Raw genomic sequence first — 22,122 nt, forward strand, 5'->3', positions numbered from 1 at the left:
GAACAGAGGCATTTTTTTCTGCTAGTGTCTGGAGCAAAAGTTGGGTTGTTTTCTCATAGGCCATTATACATAATTGGGATTCCCTAAGCTCAGGATTCCTCAGCTGTGTGTTAAAACTATTACATAGTGAGGAAGTCCCTGTGGAACTTGAGGCACAAGAGATTCAATTGTGAGCATGAGGCTCATGTTACTTGCTTAACTGTGGGTAATAAAGTTCTTTGTATCTGACCCAGGTGTCTCATGTCTTCGGCTAGCATCCATGAAACTGTAGTGGGCTAACTTGAAAGTGGGGTCACTTGAAAGTAGGTTGTGCCTACATAGTTCTTGGCCTCTTCGACCATTCTCACCACTTCCCAATAGTTTCAGAGTCCTATACTCTAGAATATAAGCAGATAAACAAAAATCACAAAACATCTGAGAATATTAGCTAACAATAATTCAAAAATTTCTAAAAGTAACCTAGAAGAAACAGCCCATTCAAAAAAAGAAAACTTCAAAAAGCATTTGAAGTAATATCCTCAGGGAACAGAAGAAGCTATTCCATCCATAAAACAAAAATAAGGCTTGTCATACATAGAAGGTGTCATAATTTTAAAAGAAATATTAAGAAAACAAGAGAACTACTACAACTTTAAATAAAATTTTAAGTAAAAAAAAAACTTAATGTAGAAGGGTTTGAAAATAAAGTAAAAAAATACAAAGTACAACACACAAAGAGATGAAAAACAGGAAAGAAAAATTAGAATCTTATACTTTGTCACAGCATAAGCCACTTAAGTCATTCACGCCACCTCTCAACTGCCTGCTAGGAAAGAGAACAAATTTCCTCATTGCCTAATCTGATGCAAGTTGAGTGTTCTTTATTTGCAGCCAAATTCATCCCGGGGAGAGAACTTAGAAACCAGTGTGCCTTGGAAAAGGATAAACTTGGTCATGGTCTGCAACGGGAGATAAAAATGGAATCAGTTCCTTAATGAAGTGAAGTCATTTCCCCGAACTTACTCATTTGCCGTAATTTTGGTGCAAACACTGGAGATTTCAGCAACTATGCTTTGTTCTATTAGCAGATAACAGTATATCTCACACTGCTTCCAACTCCTGGTTTTCTGTTATGTCTGTAGGAGTGTCATTTACAGAGAATTCCTATCCGGTGAGGTTTCTTTTTTCTTTTTCTTTTTTTAAGGAAGCATGAAAGGTTGCAATGTCTTACAAACTGTGCCCAGAGGGAAAAGTAGGTTGTGCTGCTTTAGTGTAACTTGCTGTGTTACACATCAGCATGTAGTAGCACCCAAAATATTGTCAGTGATCCCACAAGAAATCTTTTCCATTGCCTTAAGAGTCAATTCCACTGGAGCCAGTGAGTAGAGTGTGGTGTTCTCCTTGACTACCTGGAAGTTAATATCCTTCCAGAAATCAAGACTTGAAATCTGTGAATGACATTTGGGAAAACAATTATATCTCCTTTGAGATGTTACAAGGAAAAATCACAGGCTAACAGGGCATCATTCATACCAAACTTAGATTTTTTAAATTATATTTTATTGATTATCCTATTACAGTTGTCCTGATTTTTCCCCCTTTGCCCCACCTCCACCCAGCAACCCCTACTCCCTCTGGCAATTCCCCCAATCATTGCTCATGTCCATGGGTCATGCGTATAAATTCTCTGGCTACTCCATTCTCTATGCTGTACTTCACATCCCCGTGGCTATTCTGTAACTACCTATTAGTATGTCTTAATCCTCACCTCTTCACCCATTCCCCTATAACCCTCTCCCAACTGGCAACCACCAAAATGCTCACTGTACCCATAAGCCTGTCTCTGTTCTTGTTTGCTTAGTTTGTTTTTTAGATTCAACTGTTGATAGATATGTATTTTTGCCATTATATTGTTCATATATTTGATCTTCCTTTTCTTAAATAAGTCCCTTAAACATTTCATATAATAATGGTTTGATGATGTTGAACTCCTAGTTTTATCTTGTCTAGGAACTTCTTTATCTGCCCTTCAATTCTAAACAATATCTTTGCTGGGCAGAGCAGTCTTAGCTGTAGGTTCTTGCTTTTCATGACTTTGAATATTTCTTGCCAGTCCCTTCTAGCCTGCAAAATTTCTTTTGAGAAATCAGCTGACAGTCTTATGGGAACTCCCCCGTAGGTAACTAACTTCTATTGTCTTGCTGTTTCTAAGATTCTCTCTTTATCTTTAACCTTTTGCATTTTAATTATGATGTGTCTTGGACTGGGTTCTTTATATCCATCTTGTTTGGGACTCTATGTTTCCTAGACTTGCATGTCTATTTCCTTCACCAAGTTAGAAAAGTTTTCTTTCATTATGTTTTCCATTAGAGTTTCCATTTTTTGTTCTTTCTCTTCTCCTTCTGGCACCTGTGTGATGCAAATGTTGGACCTCTTAAAGTTCTTCCAGAGGCTTTTTATACTATCCTTGTGTTTTTGGATTCTTTTTTCTTCTCATTATTTTGATTGGTTGTTTTTTTTCTTCATATCATTGATTTGGTTCTCAGCTTCATCCACTCTTCTGTTGTTTGCCTGTATGTTGTTCTTTATTTCAATTAGTATATCCTTTATTTCTGACTGGGTCATTTTTACATTGTTAAGGTCCTCACTAAGTTCCTTGAACATTCTTTTAGCCAGTGTTTTTAACTCTGCATGTGATAGATTGTTTATTTCCATTTTGTCTAGCTCTTTTTCTGGAGTTTTGATCTGTTCTTTCATTTGGGCCATGTTTCTTTGTCTCTTCATTTTGGCAACCTCCCTGTATTTGTTTCTATGTATTAGGTAAAGCTGCTAGACTCCCTGTCTTGGTAGTGTGGCCTAATGTAGCAGGTGTCCTGTAGGGTTTGGTAGCACAGCTTCCCCTTTCACCCAAACTGGGTACTCAAGATGTGCCCTTTGTGTGGGCTGAGTACACCCTTTTCTTGTAGTTGAGCCTTGGTTGCTGTTGGCATATCAATGGGAGGGACGTACCCAGGCCAGTCACTTGCAAAGGTTGGCTGTGATCACTGACCACCAACCTCTACCCTTCATGGAGGATCAGCTGTGCAGGGGCAGGGTGGTGCTGCTCCAACATGGTCTGTAGCTGTCCACTAGGTGTGCTGGCCCTGGGGTTTCCTAGGTGATGCAGGCCAAGTTCAGCCCCGACTTGTGTTTTGCCTGGAGCTACCCTGCCTGAGTTATAAAGCAATCTGAGATGGCTGCTATTTGTGCTAGTCTTGGAGATTCCCAGGTAAAACCAAGCTGTGAAAAAAAAACCGTCCTGGAACTGAGCCTACAGCTCACTGCTTCCAGTGCCATGCCTAGGGCTTATTGAGGCTGACTGTTTCTTGTTTGATAGGATTTAGGAAGTTGTGAAGCATGAGCCAAGACCAGCCATTCATATAGAAAAGCAGCTTGGTTGGGCCCATAAATTGGGTGAGTCAGAGTCTCTGGGGCTCTACAAAGTGAGTTGAACTGTATTAGCCAGGTTGATGGAGTCTCAAATATGGCACCAACCTGTCGGCTCTTTGTTGGGAGAGTTCAGAATAGGGACAATGGCCTCTGCTCACCTTGATGCTAGACACTTTAGTTTTTCCCTGTTATACCACTGGGGCCTTTCAAGCTGCTACCCTGCTTCTAGAGCTCAGAGGTAGTGTGTCTGAGTAGGTGAGTCCACATGTGGGTTCTTTAAAAGGAACTGCTTGGGGATCTAGCAGTTTCTTCCACTGACTCAATCCTCACTGGTGTTTGCAGCCAGAAATTATGGGGGCTCATCTTCCTGGCACTAGAACCCTGGGCTGAGGGGCCTGGTATTGGCTGGGATTCTCACTTCCAAGACATCCCTTCCTAGTTTTTAGCCACCACATGTGGGTGAGGGACCACTAGCCTGTTCTGTGTCTGTGCCCCTCCTACCAGTCTGGATACATGTGGTTTCTTTAATTCTGTAGTTGTCAGACTTTCACTCAACTTGACTGCTGATGGTTCTGAGTGATGGTTGTTCTTAGTTGTAATTTTTATGTGGTTGTATGAAGAGGTGAGCCATGTCTGCCCATGTTGCCATCCTGACCAGAAGTTCCCAAATTAGATTTATGCCTGATGTAATTGCAGTTTCAGCCTCTCCCAGAAATGTAATCTTAATCAATAAGTCTATAATTTTCTGGTCAAGTGCCAGTGAAGTGCCTGTCACATGGGCCTTCTCCATCCCTCATAGAGAAGAAGAAAAAGTAATCTAAGAAAGAAGACGTAATCTAAATGATAAAAACCCTTGCTATTCCCTCCAGAAGATATCCTGGCATAAAAATAATGCTTAATTTTCTTTTGTTAATAGCTCCCTTGCCCTACCCTTCCTACTATAAAAATCTTCCACTTTGTATAACTCCTTAGAGTGCTCTTCTAGTTGGTAGGTGGGATGTTGCCTGAATCATCAATCACTTAATAAAGCCAATTAGATCTTCAAATCCACTCAGTTGAATTTTGTTTTCTGTTTTAACAGAGAAGGAAAAAGCACATCCCTAGAACAGTTCAGTAAGGAGAAGTTCATTCTTCACTTTCCTTACTTTATAGATAATAAAATAATACATTTTTTCATTGTAAACTTTAAAGTCACTATTTTTACACAGCTGAAAACCACAAGTTTTTTTTTGAAACACAGCTTCTCAAGAAAATAAGGATCCAGAATGATAACATATTATAAAATGTCTGTGCAGAAAAACAATCTAGAGGTACCTGGATACACTGCAAGATGTATTTAAAGGTTACTTCTGCTCAGACTTAAAATTGAAACATGACTTCATCATCCTTTCTCTGCTGACAATGGATGATGCGGATCTCACCTCCAAGACAACATCACTGACTTGGGTACAAACGAAATGATGTGACATTAATTCACCTGGAAGAGTCTATGGGAACTTTGGTGTTTCTTGGTACAAATTCACCCTCTTCCTACAAAATAAGTTATGGATCACTAACTTTATCTGCTACCTGATAGCCTTGTAAGTTAGAGTTTTTAGAAAGTGCTAAAATTTTAATCAAGTTGAAGTCAACTGGATGACAAAAATGAATTGCATATTTCTATGCCTAAAACCACTCCAAAATTTCAGCTTCTTATTCAACCAAAACTTCAAGACTTTCTTACTAAAATTCACTTTTGAGTAAAACTAAATTTCATGTTTATTTCAGTTAACAAATTTGAATTATTTCAATTTTTATGCTGTTAAATTTTGCATCTATTCTCATAAGATAAAATAAACAGGTACAATTTGTTGGGATTATCATTTCTATAGCATTTTCCTGTGAAGCAATAGATTTCTAGTGTAACAAAATTAACTACATAAAAATGTTTGGTATTTATGTTTATTTGGTGGGTGGGGTAATTTATAGCTTTACTCAGATTTTCAAAGAGTTCTGTATCCCCTGAAATGTTAATGAGCAGAAATGCTAAAAACTATTGTTCTATACTATAGAACAGTCCTCTAAGATACTACATAATTACCATGCTAGGTCATAGGTCATTTCAGACATGAATTTAATGTCACCTTGAAAACAGCAGTTAAATTGTCAAATATGATATGATTTAAACCCTAAAAAATTGGCCAGGAAGTTCCTATAAAATTCAAATTATCTTTTCAAGTTCAATGCATTAAAAGTCTGTTTAAGAGATATGACAACTAAATGTAATGCAGAATCCTGGAATGGATCCTGGAACAGAAAGAGAACCTTAATGGAAAAACAAGCAAAATCCCCAAAAAAGCCTTGATTTTAATTTAATGGCAGTGTGCCAATGTTGGTTCCTTCATTCTGACAAATATATGTTGGTAATGTAAAGTGATAACAATATGGAAACCAGGTGAGGGGTACACTTGGTGTACACCAGGAAATTTTAGCTGTCTTTGCAGCTTGTTTGTAAATCTAAAAACATTCCAAATAAAAATGTTGATTTAAAAGTCTACTTGCACTGGCCGGTGTGGCTCAGTGTGCTGTAACATCGTCCTGTAACTGAAAGGTTGTGGTTCATTCCCGGTCAGGGCACACACCTGAATTGCGGGTTCAATCCCCAGTGCAGGCATGTAGGATGTCCTGTATGGTCATGTATAGGAGGCAACCAATGGATGCTTCTCTGTTGCACTGATGTTTCTCTCTCTCCCTTCTTCTCTCTCTAAAAACAATTTAAAAATATATTGCCCCGACAAGTGTGGCTCAGTTGAATGGGTGTTGTCCCACAAAGCAAAATGTTACTGGTTCAGTTCCCAGTCAGGGCACATGCCTGGGTTGTGGGTTTAGTCCCCAGTTGGGGTGCATCCAGTGTTTATCTTACCTTTCTTTCTCTCTCCCTTCCTCTCTCTCTAAAATATACAAATAAAATCTTTCAAAAGAAATGCCCTCAAGTGAGGATAAAAATCTAAAAAATAAAAAGTCTACTCAATTTCTAACAAGGCCTAATCATGTAACAAATATTTATGTTGTGTTTAGGCATTGTTCTGTTTTCTGGGTACATGAGCAGGCAAGACATTAAACAGTCACAAGAAGCAACATGAATTGTGGCTGAAGTTTTTAGTAACTTCTATCAAGGAAAAGTGCATGAGATGAGAGAGGTGTAAATCTGGAAAAGTCTCTCTGAGCAGTGGAATTTAATCTGAGACCTGAGAGATGGCTAGCCACCAGCCAGGTAACACCAGGAAGAAGGAGGAGCTTGTTTCCCAGCCCAGGAAAAGGAGGGTACCTGGAGAACAGGCCAGTAGGAGCAAAGCGTAGGAGGGCATGGGAGAGTAGTGCCCCCTAAGAACCTGACTGTGTTAGAGTTGTGGCTGGGCGTAAGCTTTTGTAGTTTGCTGCAAAGACACAGGAAGTCACTAAGGTCTTTAACCAAGAGGAGTAGCGTGATCCAATTAGTGCTTTTAAAAGATCACAAAGGCAGCTATGTGGGGAAGGGCTAGAAAGGGCAAGACAAGAAGCTCCCCCTTTGGGTGTTTATAGTTTCCATTAAAATGAAAGAAGAAATAAGCCAATCAGAGAAAGACAAATACCATATGATTTCACTCCTATGTGGAATCTAATGAAACTGAACTAACAAGAAAATTGGGAGAGCAGATGACAGCCAGTGGGGAGGGGGGAGGTTAGGGAGTGGCGGATTGAGCAAAAAGGAAAAAGGACTCATGGAAATGGACAACAGTGTGGTGATTGCTGGAGGGAAAGGGTATATGGTATATGGGAAAAATACAATAAAGATCATATCAAAAGTAAACATTTTTTAAATACAATAAACATTAGATTTAAAAAAGGAAAGAAAAAAAGAGAAAAGGGTGAGGTAAGAATCTGTGAGAAAAGCATGACCAATTTCATGAGGTGAGCTTCCAGAGATTTAGAACAAAAGGAAAAATTACAAGTTCTCAACTTCTAATATGTTTCATTCTAAAAAGTCCTTGGAAGTCGATATGCAATGGAGTCTTTAGAACCGCCAATGTAACTCCAGCAGGGAAGATGGCACTGCAAATGGCTCCAGCTCATCGGGTCTGCATGTTTCCTCTGGAATGCTTATGATTACACATGACAATGAACAAAAACAAGAGGCACCAAAAGCACATGACCTGGGGCTTAGTAAGGTGTCAGCAGCAAAAATCTGTAGGCCCTAAGGATCCTTAGGAATTCTAGCTTCCTCAAGGGATAAAGACTCCTTAGTTGTCTGGTTTTCAGAACCATAAAACCATTAGTGACACCTCACCAGTGCCATCCTGTTGTTAGCCCAGGACAAAATATAGAAAATCCCAGACTACAGGACAGTGTAATTTTAATCCCTGGTTAAAATATAGAACATTAAATGTTATCCTTAATGGTCTGAAGAAATTTGTGTGTTGCCTTATCTGGCCTAGAAAGAGAAATATTTCTTCCAAACTTGATGTAACCAGTAGCACTTCCATGACACTTAGTAAGCAGTCTATAGTACTGGCTGGGTAATTTTTAAACAGAACTCCCTAGAGATTCACACTTGAAATAGACACCTGGATTTTTCTGTTTATAGGAATGCACTGTCTATACCTTCACTGAATATTACTTAGATACACTCTAAGGGCTATCTGGACTAGAAGAAAAGATCAACCTTGAATGAAGCCTACAATTTGATATGGAAAACTTTTAATGCAAAACTCTGTGAACCAAATAGCTATTCAGCTGACCATCCTGTCCTGCCTATTGCTTCTTTCTTCTGTAAAATCCCTCTTCCCCCACAGTCAGTAGGGTTACTGGAGAGAGCCTCTGGCAGCCATGATTGGGTAACATGACCCTGCCCAAACCACCAAAGTCAGTAATAAGATAGAGAGTTGCACTTGACACTAAGTGGGCCAGGTCCCTTTCCCCAGGAATCTGGACTTAGAAGTATGAGACTCTTGCTCAATCTGTCTGCTGTCTTGAATAAAAACATTTAAGCACTGGAACTGCTGACGGAGGCTATTTTCAACCATTTGGACAAGAAAATACAGAAAGCCAGCCTGCAGCAAGAGGCAAAGAATGAAGAACATGTGCCAGAAACAGAGATGAGATGCAAAGAAAGAGGGCTTCCCATCTTCTCCACAGCCTCCCCAGGACCTGCACAAGCCCGGCCTACTTTATCTTTATCCCTGCCCTTAACATCAGTGGAAGATCTCAGGATCCCTTCAGTAGCTTCTATTTTTGCTTTAACTAGTTCGAGTGCAACCCTGTGACTAGAAGCTAAACAAGCCCTCACTAACACACCAGGTGTTTCCATTTTATTTAGTCTTAAATACATGAGAGCCAGCTTGCCCAATTTTTTTAAGCCAAGATCTCTGAAAGGAGAATCTAATCCCAACCTCTCATAGCAGATAAATGCAAACATAAAAAATGCTTACCCTAAAACATTAAGTGGAAAAGAAGTAGGGTACAAAATCATATACCTATCAGAATTCTGACTACACTATGGCTTATATTTGTCAATAAACCAAGAAGCGGAGCCCTGCATGCATTTAGGAAGATTGGAAGAAAATAGCCAAAATTACAGCAGCTGTGTTAGGGTCGCAAAATCATTTTCCTTTTTATCTACATGCCTTTGTATTTGTCAGTTAAATACTTTATAACTTAAAAATTGTAACTATTATACTTAAGACTATGATGAAGTATGTAAATGTGTTTATGATACACAATAACGTATTTTTTAAAGTAGAGCATAAACTACCCTGCTATGTTTCTGTTAATAAATAGCCAAAAGGAACTTCCCCTTTAAGACTCTGCATATAAAATAAACAATACACCTTCCAACAGAAGGACCCCAAATTAATCTTAATCCTTCCCTTGTTTTCCACCTGTTTGTCCCCCAATCCTATCTAGCCCTACCTATCCCGTCCCATGCTACCTACCCTTCCCCTCTTCCACTCCCTCCCCCCACTTCCCCACATTCCCCACCCCTGCACTCCCCTCTGTTTTGACATCTGAGTGTCTACATTGCCACACAAACAGACCCATCTGTTGTCCACAGGCCCTAGATTTGTCCCCTCTCCTTTGTATCAGCCCAGTGGAAACAACTTCATCACAGATGGCCTCCAGCCCATCGTAAACTATCCTTAGGGGCAATCCAGGTAGGCCTGCTCCTTTCCTTACAGCACCAGACAAGCCAGAAAGGAGAAAGGAGTGGAAGGCAACATCCAAAAATAAAGTCACTGTGACCTTGAATAATTTGCAAATTACCCTTAATGTTGCTGTAACACAGTTTTCAGTAACAATTCAAAGAACAATACTGGATATGAAAAAAAGTGAGCAAAGCTCTTAGAAATTATTAAATTGATTCTGTTGACTTCCTCCATAATCATAATGGCTTGCATACATTAAACTGGGCATTGTGCCAGACATTCTATATACAATATCTTACATAACCCTCCCAATGACCTGTGAAGCAACTTTTATTATGCCCATTTTCCAGGAACAAAACTGTTGATCCGAGAGGTCAGGTTATGCAAATTTGAAAGGCTAACGAGTAGCAGAGCAGGGTCTTGTGGTCTTTGCACTAGACCTCATGGTCTCATGCAAGTCTCATACAGGCTCTCTACAGAAAGTATACCAGAACTTAATGTTACACCCACCTTTCAGTGTGTGGTCAAAGTAGTATTTTATAACACAGATATCCACTTTGCATATACATTTACATCTCAAATGAAAAACACACATCAAAATGAACACTGTAGAAACTGCCACATTATCCGACATCGATGGCATGTGCAGTGATATTCAGGATCAGCGTAGCCCTGGTATGTCACAGTTTAAAACTTTGTTATGAAAACTCCTCAATACTACATACTACTGGTGATGATAACTGTTTTAAAAAAATACTACCTATGGTATAAAAAGAAGCTTTAAACTTCTTATCAGGGAGCAAACAGAGTATGAACTGGGAGAAATGTTTGTTGTATTCCTTTCAACAGTAAGAGACAGTTAAATAATTTACTCCAGCTAGAGTGAGCAAGGGTTACATTCATATTGTACCATGAGGACCAATAGTGACTATTTTGGGCGGGGCACATTTTATTTCTCACTATTCTAGTAACTTTATACTATTCTATATTTCTAAAAGTTGCTTTTCCTCTCATTCAAGTATAGAAAACACAGAAATAAGCACAGAAACAGGAAAGACACAAATGCAGAAGTTATAACCACAAATGTAAAGTGATCATAAAATACCACTTTGACTTATTCTCATTCTTTGAATAGGCACATCAGTTTGATTCATTCATAGCTAACAAATTTTTTATATTTTCCTCCAACACTACCATTGTGTACTCCTTTTTTTCTGCATGATAATAATGAACTCTTTAATTTCTTCAAAGGCAACTGTAATCACTCACTCACTAGCACAATAAACTTTACTGAGCCCTCAGGACGTACTAGTCTCTTTGCACAAGAGGAAAACAAATAGAGATAACTCCTTGCCCTCCCCAGCTCTGCGGGTTAGACAGCCTGGTGTAAACAGCCCAAAATAGTGCCTCAGTGCTGGTGTAGAGGTGAGAGCACAGTATCACAGAAGCACGAGGGAGGATTAATAGAGCCTGAAGCAATCAGGAAGCTTTACTGAAGGGGGTGCATTGAAATTCCGTCTTTAATGATAAATAGGAGCTTTCCAGAGTGTGATGAAGGAAACAGGAGAGGCCGCCATTCGGGGCCATAGTGCAAACAGGCACTGACGGCAGAAGAACACGGGGACAAAAATGGTAGGAGAACAGTGAGCTGCCTAATGAGACTATGACCAGGGTTTGAGGAGGCTGTGTGGGATGTGAAATTAAAAAGAAAAAATGGGCTTAAAATCCAACAACTCAAGTCAATTAAGGTGCTTAAATATATGGAAGACTATGCATACATTAAGTTATTACAAATACATACACCAATGAGAGAAATGTTCAGGATGAAATAAAAAGCACTTGCGTGTGTCTAATATTAACCAAAATGTTGACACGAACTCACCTCTGAGTGGTGAAATTATGTGTAATTTTGTTTTAATCTCTTTGCTTCTCTGCCTTCCAGATTTTCCGCATTAAGCACTCATTGCTTTGGCGATTAGTGGGGAAATGTGTGCTAAAATAGAACGATGTACAATGGGCTCAGATGGTGGCGTGCTTAGGAATTTGGACTTTATTCCACAGAAAATGAAGATTTATTTCAGGCAATTGATCAGAGGAATGAGGTGAGCAGGTTTACATTCTAGGGAATTAAATGTTGTTAAGGTGTGCATACTGGATTAAAAGGATTTGAGGCCGGGCGAAAGGTGTGATGGATAGAACTAAGGCAGTCACAATGGGGATGGGAAGCACATATCTGGGGTGAGAAAGAGAGGATGGTTAACTGAAAATGGGGCACGGGGAAAGGGCGGAGTATGAGGATAACTCCAGGTTTCTGGGCAATTAGTTAGATAGAGATATCAGAGGCTAAATAATAATAATAATAATAATAATGACAACAATAACAATAACATTTACAGACAGGATGATAAATTCAGTTTTATGTGTGATGAACCTGGAGGGCATGCAGGTAGAACTTCTAGTAGGAAGTTTGAAATTTGTGTCTGGGTTCAGAAAAAGTGGACCTAGAAATACAGGTATGTGGAAGATGGTAAAGGCATGGAATTGAACGAGCTCGTGCAGGCAAAGAGTGAGAAGAGATAGCTGAGGCTGGCACCTCAGGAAATGCTAAGTCATAGCAGCAGTGGAAGTCAGAAAGTCAGACGAGCTAGAACTTAGCAGAGCTCTTTTTGGACACAGGATGATCGGAGATAGGACCAGTGCAAGGGGAAAATGTTTTACCGTAATATGCAACTACCAATAGAAAACAACCACAGAACCTGGTCATTATGGTGTATGGAAAAGACAAAAGGCTGACATGGAACAAAACGAAGCAACTGGCCACTACCTGTTGAGAAAGAAGGTGGAGTGAGCAGAGGCAACACACTGTGAGATTGTTCCGCACAGGGGAAGAAGTTTTAAAGGCTGTCAAAGCTGACCTATTGTTTTTTTTCTGAGAGAGTAACTTCTACCTTCTTTTTTTACAAACAAGGAAACTGATGTCTACAGAGAGGTGTCCCAGGTCTCAGGGTCAGTTGCTGACAGGTTTAAAACAAGAATCAATGTCCAAACCACTATGGTTTAGTTCACTACACATGAACATACTACCTCCTATACAAACACAAAAAGAAGGCTCACCGGAAGTATCAATAATGGGATATAATAAAACAAAATGAATGTATCCTTTGGCTTGAGTTTTGGAAATGACTTCTTATAGTATACAGCACTCTTATGTTTTGGACCACCATCCTTTTTCTTTCAGCTAATTTCCACAAGCCTTTGATCCCATAGAGATTTCCAATCCATTGATCCCACCACTTTTCGCTCTCCCCAACCATCTTGATTTCCTCTCCACTTACCAGCTTTAAGTTATACAGCCAATCATTATCATAATATCTTCATTGTATACATTTACAAGTGTGTCCTCACCCTATTATTTTATTATACCCATTGGATATTCTGCAACTCTTGTTAAATCTTTCTTTTCACTTGCTCCAGGCTCCCACTATGTCAATGAACAGAACAACCAAGTGTCTGGTTTCACTTCAAATATGTCACCAGAAACTTAAATGGGCTCTTTAAGGCAACCAGACAAGCTTACTCCCCAGTTCGTGCATTCTCTCTATTTAACTATTCACACTGTTTGTCCTCCTCCAACCTCCACCACCTCCTACCAAATCCTCACTCTCAGTGGATCACCTTGCTTCCTATTTGAAGAAAACTAAAGCAACCAGAAGAAAACCTCAACAGACTCCCACCATCTCAGTCACCCTTCTCCCAGGAACTGCACCCACACACTATGCCCTTTTCTAAATTAATCTATGCTCTTTTCTAAATTAAAGCAATATCCCTTCCCTGTGCACTAAATTTGATACCCTATCTCTCCAACACCACTAATTTTCTTTTTCTACTGAATCATGTGCATGCAAACATGCTGTTATTTCTCCCATCTTAAAAAAGATTTTCGTAATACTACTATGCCCATTTCTTGCATTCCCCTTTGCACAAAAATCCTTGAAGAGCTGTCTATGCTCACATTTCCAATCCCTTCCTCCAGTTCTCTCTAAACACATTCTAATCCATTTTGTGCTGCTTTACCTGCTCTTTTCAAGGTTACTAGTGACACCCCATTGCTAAATTCCTGGTCAGTTACCAGTCTTCATTTTACTTGACTTTTCAGCAGCAATGGATGCAGCGAATGAAACTTTTCCCTCCGAAACTCTTCATTGGCTTCCAGGGTGTCACAGCCCCTGATTTTCTTCTTATCTCTCTGGGAGCTCCTTCTTGGTCTCTTTTAATGATTCTCTCTCTTCTCCCCAATCTCTCAATGTCTGAGTACCCCACAGTTTAGTTCTTGCTCCTCTTCTCTATGCACACTCATTCCTTGGAGATCTCATCAGTCTCAGGCATTAGGTAAGATCCAAATGCTGGAAAACCCCTACTTTATATCTCCAGTCAGACACCTCCAGGCTTACTCAACACCTCCAGTTACATTTAGCCTTTCCAAGATGTTACTCTTCTCCCTCAACTCCCCAGACTTCTCTGCCTTGAAGACTTCCACACTTTAGCCACTGGCAATTCAAATTTGGTTCAAATGAACCAAATTGAGGAGGAGATGGGATGAAACCAAATTTGGTTCAAATGAACCAAACAGAGGCGATGGGATCACTTTTTACTCCTCTCTTTCTTGCAGCTACCATATCCAATCCATCTGGAAACCCTATTGGCTCTAATTTCAAATACATCCAGAATCTGACCACCTTCCATCACATCTACTGCTACTACTCTGGTTCTGCTTTTGGTGATGTGTCTTGTTACTGTCCAATTCAAACCACCATCATCTTTCACCCAGGTAATTACTTACTCACATACTAACTAGTCTCTCTGCTTCCACCCCCACTCCAGTAAAGCAGTTACTGTATACTCATCTTTTTGAAAGGTAAATTAAGTCACATCACTCCTCTGTCAAAACCCTGCAAAGACTCCCCATTTTGGAGTGCAAGGCAAAAAGGACTTACAACGGCCTATAAGACCCTACTTCATGTGAGCCCCTGTATCCACAGTGACCTCATCTCCAACCACCTCCCAACTGTTCACCCCATTTCATTCATGCAGGCTCCTTGTTTTCCCTAGCACGCCGGGTATGCTCTTCCCTGGAACTTTGCGCTAGCTGTTCTCTCTGCCTGAAATGTCATCCTCCCAATGCCCACACAGCTAACTCCCTCACATGCTTCAGGTCTTTGTTCAATTGTGACCTTCTTAGTGAGGCTTTATCTTACCACCTTATTTAAAATGCTCACAATCGCTGCCGCCCTCAGAATTTTTAAATCCTTTTTACCCTCTTACAATTTTTTAAGCAGCTACTACCTTGAAATATCTACATAATTTATTATTTGTCTGTGTCCGCCCACTGGAACTCAACCTCTAAAAAAGAAAATACTTTTGTCCCTTTACACCTGTTGAATGACTAGATCTATTTCTCCTAGCAGAACACGAGTAACTCCAGGCCAGACCAGTGCTCTAATCATCTCTGTACCATATATATGTATCAGACTAAAATATTTATGTATTTTATATCAGCCTGACTACTAGACTGTGTTCTAGACAGGTACTCGTTTTCCTGATTGGCCAGGGTGGCAGCTAGCTGCACTAACACAAGGCTGAGCACTGATGCATATTCTCAGGTGAGTTCCCACCTGCCTCTAAAAAAGTAAACAACATAGATGTCAAGAGGTCGTCCAATCGTTGAGGCCTCATACACGAACAGTCATAAAATGGGAAAGTCGCCTTGTCTTTACATATTATATACTCCTCACCACAGCATTTTAATAAACATATCCCTACAGACTTCCCCCAAGCTGTCGTTCACTCCTGATAACAGCTAAATCAATTGACCATATTGTACTGGTTTGTTTCAATGTGTTTGTTTACTAGCTGGAGCCTGAATTAAGGGCAGGATTATTTCATGGTGCCTGGCTGCCTGGCCCTCTTCCAGCTCCCTCCTCTCCTAGTCTTTCACTGTGCAGAATGGCAATCTCGCTCTACCTCTGCAAGCGCAAGAACCCTGAAAGTTATTTACTCACATAATTCTCTGTCCTTGTGAGTTTCTCTGCCTTCACGGTTTGAACTCTGTTGCCTGAAGTTCAGTAAGTGCCCGTCACAAATAACTACGCCAAATGCATCTATATTCTCCTTTTAGCTTCAGCTACTGTCTTGGCCAACGTGTGTCCCTCTTTTTGTTCTGTTACTGTGTGGCAAGTGAAAAACGTGCACCTATTTCAGCAAGCACAAAAAGATAACATGAACCTGCCTTTATTTAGAATGTCACTTTTTTGCTATTCTTTTTGGTTTTGCTCTTTATTAACCAGAGTTCCACTGTTATAAAAATTATAACAATACGCTACTCCGAGTCTTGGACTTTCGTAGACAGCTGCTACACTCTCTAAGCAACCAAAATCCATGGTTCCTAATTAAAATATTCATAGGTGAAACCTACAGAATCTCCATGTGGTATGCTAATGCCTTCCCTTAAGTTGCTCAGGTTAAAAAAGAAACCCTTTGCCAATAGGAAAAACAGGAGTCTTGGAGTCTAGAGTACAAAGACTTTAAACTGCATTCCACAGCATGTTATTTTCCTTCCAGAAAATTCTAACACTATATAATTACTTCTGTGTGGAAAATGAATAATGTAAGCCTCTAAGGCTAAAAACAGCTAGACAGAAGCCATCCAAACCTCAGAGGCCTTTCTTGAAGCCAAATGAAATAGTAACCTAGAAAAGATCTGTGTAAAGACAACCCATGGAAGAAAGGGATTGGGTTATAATTCAATAGAGATGCAGCGTAGTGGGGGAGAAAGTTACATGAAAAATAAAGTGTTTTCTGGTCATGTGTCAGGGGTTGTGTGCTTCAGAGAAACTGTGATGTTGGTTGAACCCCAAAATGTCACAGAAAAATGCCAATCAGAAATACTTCTAGGACCTTCCTAGCCTTCTGGTTAAAAACAACAGCGTAAATCAATTAAGCTCCATCCACTGCGACAGAAATATATTGATATAGAAAAAGTGAAACCCCACCTGCGTGGGAATTAAGCTGCAGCTTAGTCCCCCAATAGAGAAAGAAAAACGAGCTCCACTTGGGTTGCTTGGCAGAACTAACCTTAGTAAACACAGCTAGTGGGTTTGTGTGTTGGGGAAAGGGACCAGAGTAGAGCGCACCACATAGCTCTTCCCTCAAAATCGCCTCGAAACCGTGAAAGCACCCGCGCCGCAGGACCTCGCGTAGCCAGAAGAAAGATGGTCCAGCACAGAGCAGCCCGCTGGGACTCAGAAGAAGCCGCGACGTGCGGCAGGCAGTGCGGACTGGTGGCTTGTCGCGCCTCCACCACCACCCCTCCTCCCCACCGTCGAGTGTTTGGGTGTCTGGCTCCAAGTTCCAAGGACTCAGGACTCGGAGACCCGAGCAGGTTCTCTCTCTGCCCATGATAGAGAACCTTCCAAAGACGTTTTAACGAGAGTAATTCCCGCGCTGGCAACGTCTCCGCAGCCCGGAGAAAGCAGGCTGACCCCGTGAGCGCCGGAACCCAGGTCTGGACAGCCTGCCCGGGCTGGCCCCATCCCCGAACCCATCCAGCCTACGTCCCCAGCGCCCGGCCCGCAACCTGGCACGCGGTAGGGGCTTTCGGGGAGTACAACCCAAGGGTTGACTTTCCACTAAGTAAACAGCCATGTTAGCCTCCTCTGGCCATAAATAAACCGGGGATGAGTGGGCCGACGACTGTCCAGAGCGCTCACTGGTCCCTTCTGCGCCTTTGCCCCGAAGGCTGCGACTCTTTCCAAACTCCTAGGAGGAAACCAACGGAGCCCCATTTCTCTTCTATGGTTCAGCACCAAGGACAGCGCACACACTTCTTACCGGTGGCCCCACGGCCCAGAGGGTGGCATTGGCAGCGCAGGCAAGGCTGCAGGTGTCCGGATGGCGCCCCCTCCCGCATCCCAACCCTCTCCGGCGCCTCGAGCAGGAAAGCCCACGGGGTCTTACTTTTCTGGCTGGAGTAACCCGGGTAATAGCCATAGTAGCCTGTGATTCTCAAGATGCGGTCCTCGATGGTGGCCACCCCGTTGGGGGCCGCCTTGACATCCATAGAGAGCACCCGGAGGCAGCCCCAGGCACGGCCAGGCAGAGAGCGCAGCGCGGGGGCCCGGGAGCTGGTGCAGGTGCCGCCGCCTCCGGTGTTGATGCTGCAGCTCGTGCTCCCGCGCCCGGGCTCTGACTCCACCGCCCAGCGCAGCACCCGCCCCGCATCACAGCGGCGGCGGCAGCAGCGGTGGCAGAGCGGCCCCCACTCGGGCGGCCTCTCCGTCAGCCTGGCAGCTCTCCCGCCCGCCACCCGCCGCGCTGCTGCCCGAACAGCGCCCCCTCACCTCAACGCCCACCACAGCCCGGGCGGGTGCGGGCGCCCCACCTGGCCGAGGACTCTCATCATTAACCCTTTTGCGCCCCTTTCGCGGAGAGTAGGCATCCCCCAACCCACCTGACTGAGGGGATGGTTGGCCAAGGGACGTGGGAGAGAAGAACGGGGGACCGAAGCAGGGCCTCAGGGAGGAGGGATGGGGTCTGGGGGTGTGAGACAAGGCTGTTAATTCGAGAGGGACGCACTGTAGCTCCAGGGCAGGGGGAGTGGTGACCCCTCGGGGGCGCCCTCGGGACTTGGTACACTTTGGGTGTCTCCACCCCCTGGGGTAGTCTGATGGATAAGCGTCCGCAGGCGTTAATCAGTCCTCGAAACTTGCCGAGAAGATGGAGAGTCCTTTTTTAAAAAAAAAAGAAATGAAAAGACAATGAGGCCCCAGCAGGTGGTACATGGAGTGATTGTGCAGGTATTATGGACACAAAGACTTTAAGAGATCAAGCCACCAAATCTGACAGGCCAGGTCTGGGCCCTCCAGTACACCCCCCCTCCCTCCCTCCCCGCCCCCTCCCCCCCCCATGAAAACACCAAAGGCAGCTGCGCACAGCCTGTTGGCTTTGCCACTCCTAATGCCCTGAGGAGAAGCGGTTTTCTTCTTTATTGCCGAAAACCTCAGGGGGAAGCCCTCCTCGCGGTGCCTCCCTGGGCTGTGGAAGCTCTGGCTGCAGGCTCGTGACTTTCCTTGAGGTTGGGTGTTGAGAGTGAACACCTCCCCCGGGGGGACTCTGCTTTGGCGACAGAGCCGCAGGGCTGGTGAGGAGCAGGGGGCTGATTCCCATATTCGTAGTTTGCAGTCACAGCCTCCTAAATAATCTTCAAAGTTTCATTTCCGAACTAAGGGGTGTGTGAGGCTCATCAGTGCCCCCCTGCTATCCAGAGCCAGTGTGAGACGTCCCTGCCAGATCTCACGTTTTCTGAAGTTTGTGGGGCAGGGAGAAACGAAAACATGTGGACTTCAGGGCCCCTCAGAGACCTCCAATCCATCTATCACGGCTTCCTGCCTTCCAGCATTCTGCACATTGTGCGTGGGTTCTTCAGAGGGAAGAAATAGGCAAACTTTTTCAAGTGTATTAAAATGCAGGATTAAACTTCGCAATGCGTTGAGGGTTTTCATTCAGGCCCAAAGCCTAGCATAGGATTTTGAGAGTGGAGTGAACCTGAGACAATCGTGCCTGGGAGAAAGTTCATAAAGAAATACACTCCCCCCCCCAACTCATTTCTGCTTATCAGGCTAGGAAAGATGGAAGGGTGGAAGGAAGGTAAAGTTCAGAATCAACTTAAGGGAAAAAGCGACTTTGTGCCATGGTCAGGGACTGAATATTTAAAGCAAATAAATGAAAGGATAATGCCTGCTCAGTCTACCACTTTGACAAACACAAATACAAAAGTTCCAATTTACAAAGTGTAAATTATCAATGTGCCTCAAATTTAGTCTGAAAAAAATAAGGAAAGATGTAATTAAACAAATAACGATTGAAGGTAGTTATTCCATTAATAAAATGCTTTCCCATAGTAGCCAGATTCACATAGCAAATAAATTCTCTAGTAAATCAAAGAGTGAATCAATTTTCTAAGGAACTTATAACTTGACTTAAAAACATTTGGTTTGTAAGCAACTTTACAGCAATGTTTCTAACACATTAAGGACTAGGTGTATAATGATTCCAAGAGAATTTTGGTATCTGGACCATATTTATCTTGATAATCTGTTCTAGTCCAGTTAGATAGTTATACTCACCAAGTATACAAAACTTAACTATTTGCATTGTAAAACTGCCAAATCATGTGTAAAATAATTTGTGCGACAGTCACAGTCTCTGTGTCTGGTGCTAAAATAACTATACCAAATAACAATACTAAAAACTAAATATGATCACTGGGTATAAATTCCATTCAAAGATATATGGCCTGTTGCAAAATCGTTTTTAAATACTACATCAGCCTTCATAGGTTGGAAGGGTTAGTAAAGCAAGTTCCATGCAATCCAGTCTTCCTTGCTTTGATTGGCAGCTGGTGGTCACAAAAGCTAGGGATTAAGTCTTTTTTCATGGTAGGAACAGGTCACTTAACCTTTTCGACCACATATTCGGAGATACCAATGAAAGATGCTGAAAAAAAGAGAATATGATCATTTTTCCCCCAGGAAACTAATGATAGAGTGTACCTTTCTCCTTGAGCTGGGAGTAACATGGCTGCATGGAGAGAGCCAAGAATGTTTCAGTTTTACTACTGAAGGGCCAGCGTTGCCTGGTACAACCATCAGCACTGTTTACCCAACAAGAAGTTGACCCGATGTAGTTTGCCTGATTTGTGTTTAAAAGCATATGACATCTAGGACAATGCAAACAACTGTAATTGAACAACAATCAAGTAATTTTTTAAAAAACGATTCTTAAAATAAAAATTCTGTTTTATAAAAAAAAAAATTTAAAAGCAAATGGCATCTAGCCAACCAGATGATAAGCACTGGGATCTTGAAAGAAAAAAAAAAGTGGTCTTCATATTCCATTTTCAGGACGGCCATTTTGAGCACTTAACCACCAGCTTCCCACTGGAATGCTGACACTGCCTTGTGATTGCAGTCTTAGGCAATGGTAGGTGTTGCTAACTTACTTTCAGTTCGAGGTGGAAGTGAAAGGGGTTGGGAGCCCAGCACTCAGTATGTGAGGAGTCAGGGGAGTGGCCACTCTTTGCTGAATTCAGGTGTCGGACTTCATCAGAGCCTGTCTCTGACTCTCCATCTCTCTCTCTCTCTTTTTCCATTCTTGCCTGCCTCCCTCTATAACTCCCTTCCTCTCTTTTCCTCTCCTGCTCCCATTCCCTTGGTCATATAGCACAGTGATTTAGATCATAAACTTCCCAGCCAGTCTGCCTGGGGTCAAATCTCACCATTTTCTAGTTGTGTGAACTTGGATAAGTCTCTTCAACTTTCCATGATTCAGTTTTCTCATCTGTAAAATAAGAACAGTATAGCTATTGTACCTACCTCATAGAACTATTGTGAAAATTGAATGAGTTTACATTTATAAAGGGCTCTTAGCCCTGGGGGGCATGTAATAAACATTATAAATGGTAGCTATCATTATTATTTTGTTTTATGCATACATAGAACCCTCTGAGCTTCAGTTTTCTCCTCTGTAAAATGGGCTTACACTCTCTTCTTAATGGTGTGACTGTGCTGGTTAAGTGAGACAATGTGAAAATATCTTACTAAGGCCTAGCACTTAGTAGGTACACAATAAATATTGACTTTCTGCTCCCACTCCACCCTGCTATGACCACTGTTTACTACTAAAGCAAATTCACACTTTAACACTTCATTCGCAGTGCTAGGAATTACTCTAGCCATCACTTTCACAGGTCTCCTTTAATCCTTTCACCCACGGCAACCATCACAAGAGGTAGATCTTGGATTCACAGGGGCAGACCAAGGGAACAGGTGAGCTGCAGAATTTCAGTGCTTTGTGAATACAGAAGCTCGCTGCTCCAGTCAGCAGTTCTTCCTGTCCTTTGAGAAGACCTAAGGCTGTACAGAGTTTGCTTCAAACTGAGGATGGACACGGAAAGGACTTGGGTCCTGCTGGATGACAGTGTCCCAGGGAAGTGGTGTGGCCTGGGGGGATCACAGTTTTGTGCCCTGAGGAGACTGAGCCATTAGCCCCAGGCTCCCCAACCCCATCAGAGATTCTGGTGCCTCCATGCTTGGCCCAAAGGCAGCAGAGGCACCAGCCTCGGAGGGATGGGATGTGGGCTTGACTAGTGTACGTCTCCATAGTGACCAGAGGACTGAAAACCAAGGGTCTCCCTGGTGCTTGAGCTTAGCCAAAGATTTCCCCTGATAGCATAACCCTGCAGCAGGCAGTCCCAATAACACTGAGACCAAGTTGTCCACTATTTCTATAAGGGACAAGGACTCAGAGTAACATTTACAATAATAGAAAGAGAATCACGTTTTTTCTGATCTTTAAAAATAGATGTGTTGGTGGTTGTACGGTCAAAGCGGCTATATATTCATTGTACAAATAAGACTTTCTGTCATGTAAACATCTAAAAATGCCATGCATGCACCACCTCAAACCTGCTACATATTATTATCATACAAGCCTTCTG

The 22,122-nt window shown here is 42.2% G+C and overlaps 1 protein-coding gene across 1 annotated transcript in view; it reads right to left on the reverse strand.

Moving 5' to 3' along the window:
- The window catches only part of SLC35F4 (solute carrier family 35 member F4), a 158,171-nt gene extending 140,398 nt beyond the window's left edge, over nt 1-17,773 (reverse strand). The window contains exon 1 of the mRNA XM_037054389.1: nt 17,583-17,773. Coding sequence (XP_036910284.1) covers nt 17,583-17,685 — 103 coding nt within the window. The 5' untranslated portion in view covers nt 17,686-17,773. The remainder of the gene's footprint in view (nt 1-17,582) is intronic.
- Between the last annotated feature and the right edge of the window lie 4,349 nt (nt 17,774-22,122).

This window comes from Sturnira hondurensis, unplaced genomic scaffold (genome assembly GCF_014824575.4).
Source record: "Sturnira hondurensis isolate 20B ecotype Veracruz unplaced genomic scaffold, ASM1482457v3 Scaffold0008196, whole genome shotgun sequence".
Lineage (NCBI taxonomy): Eukaryota > Metazoa > Chordata > Mammalia > Chiroptera > Phyllostomidae > Sturnira > Sturnira hondurensis.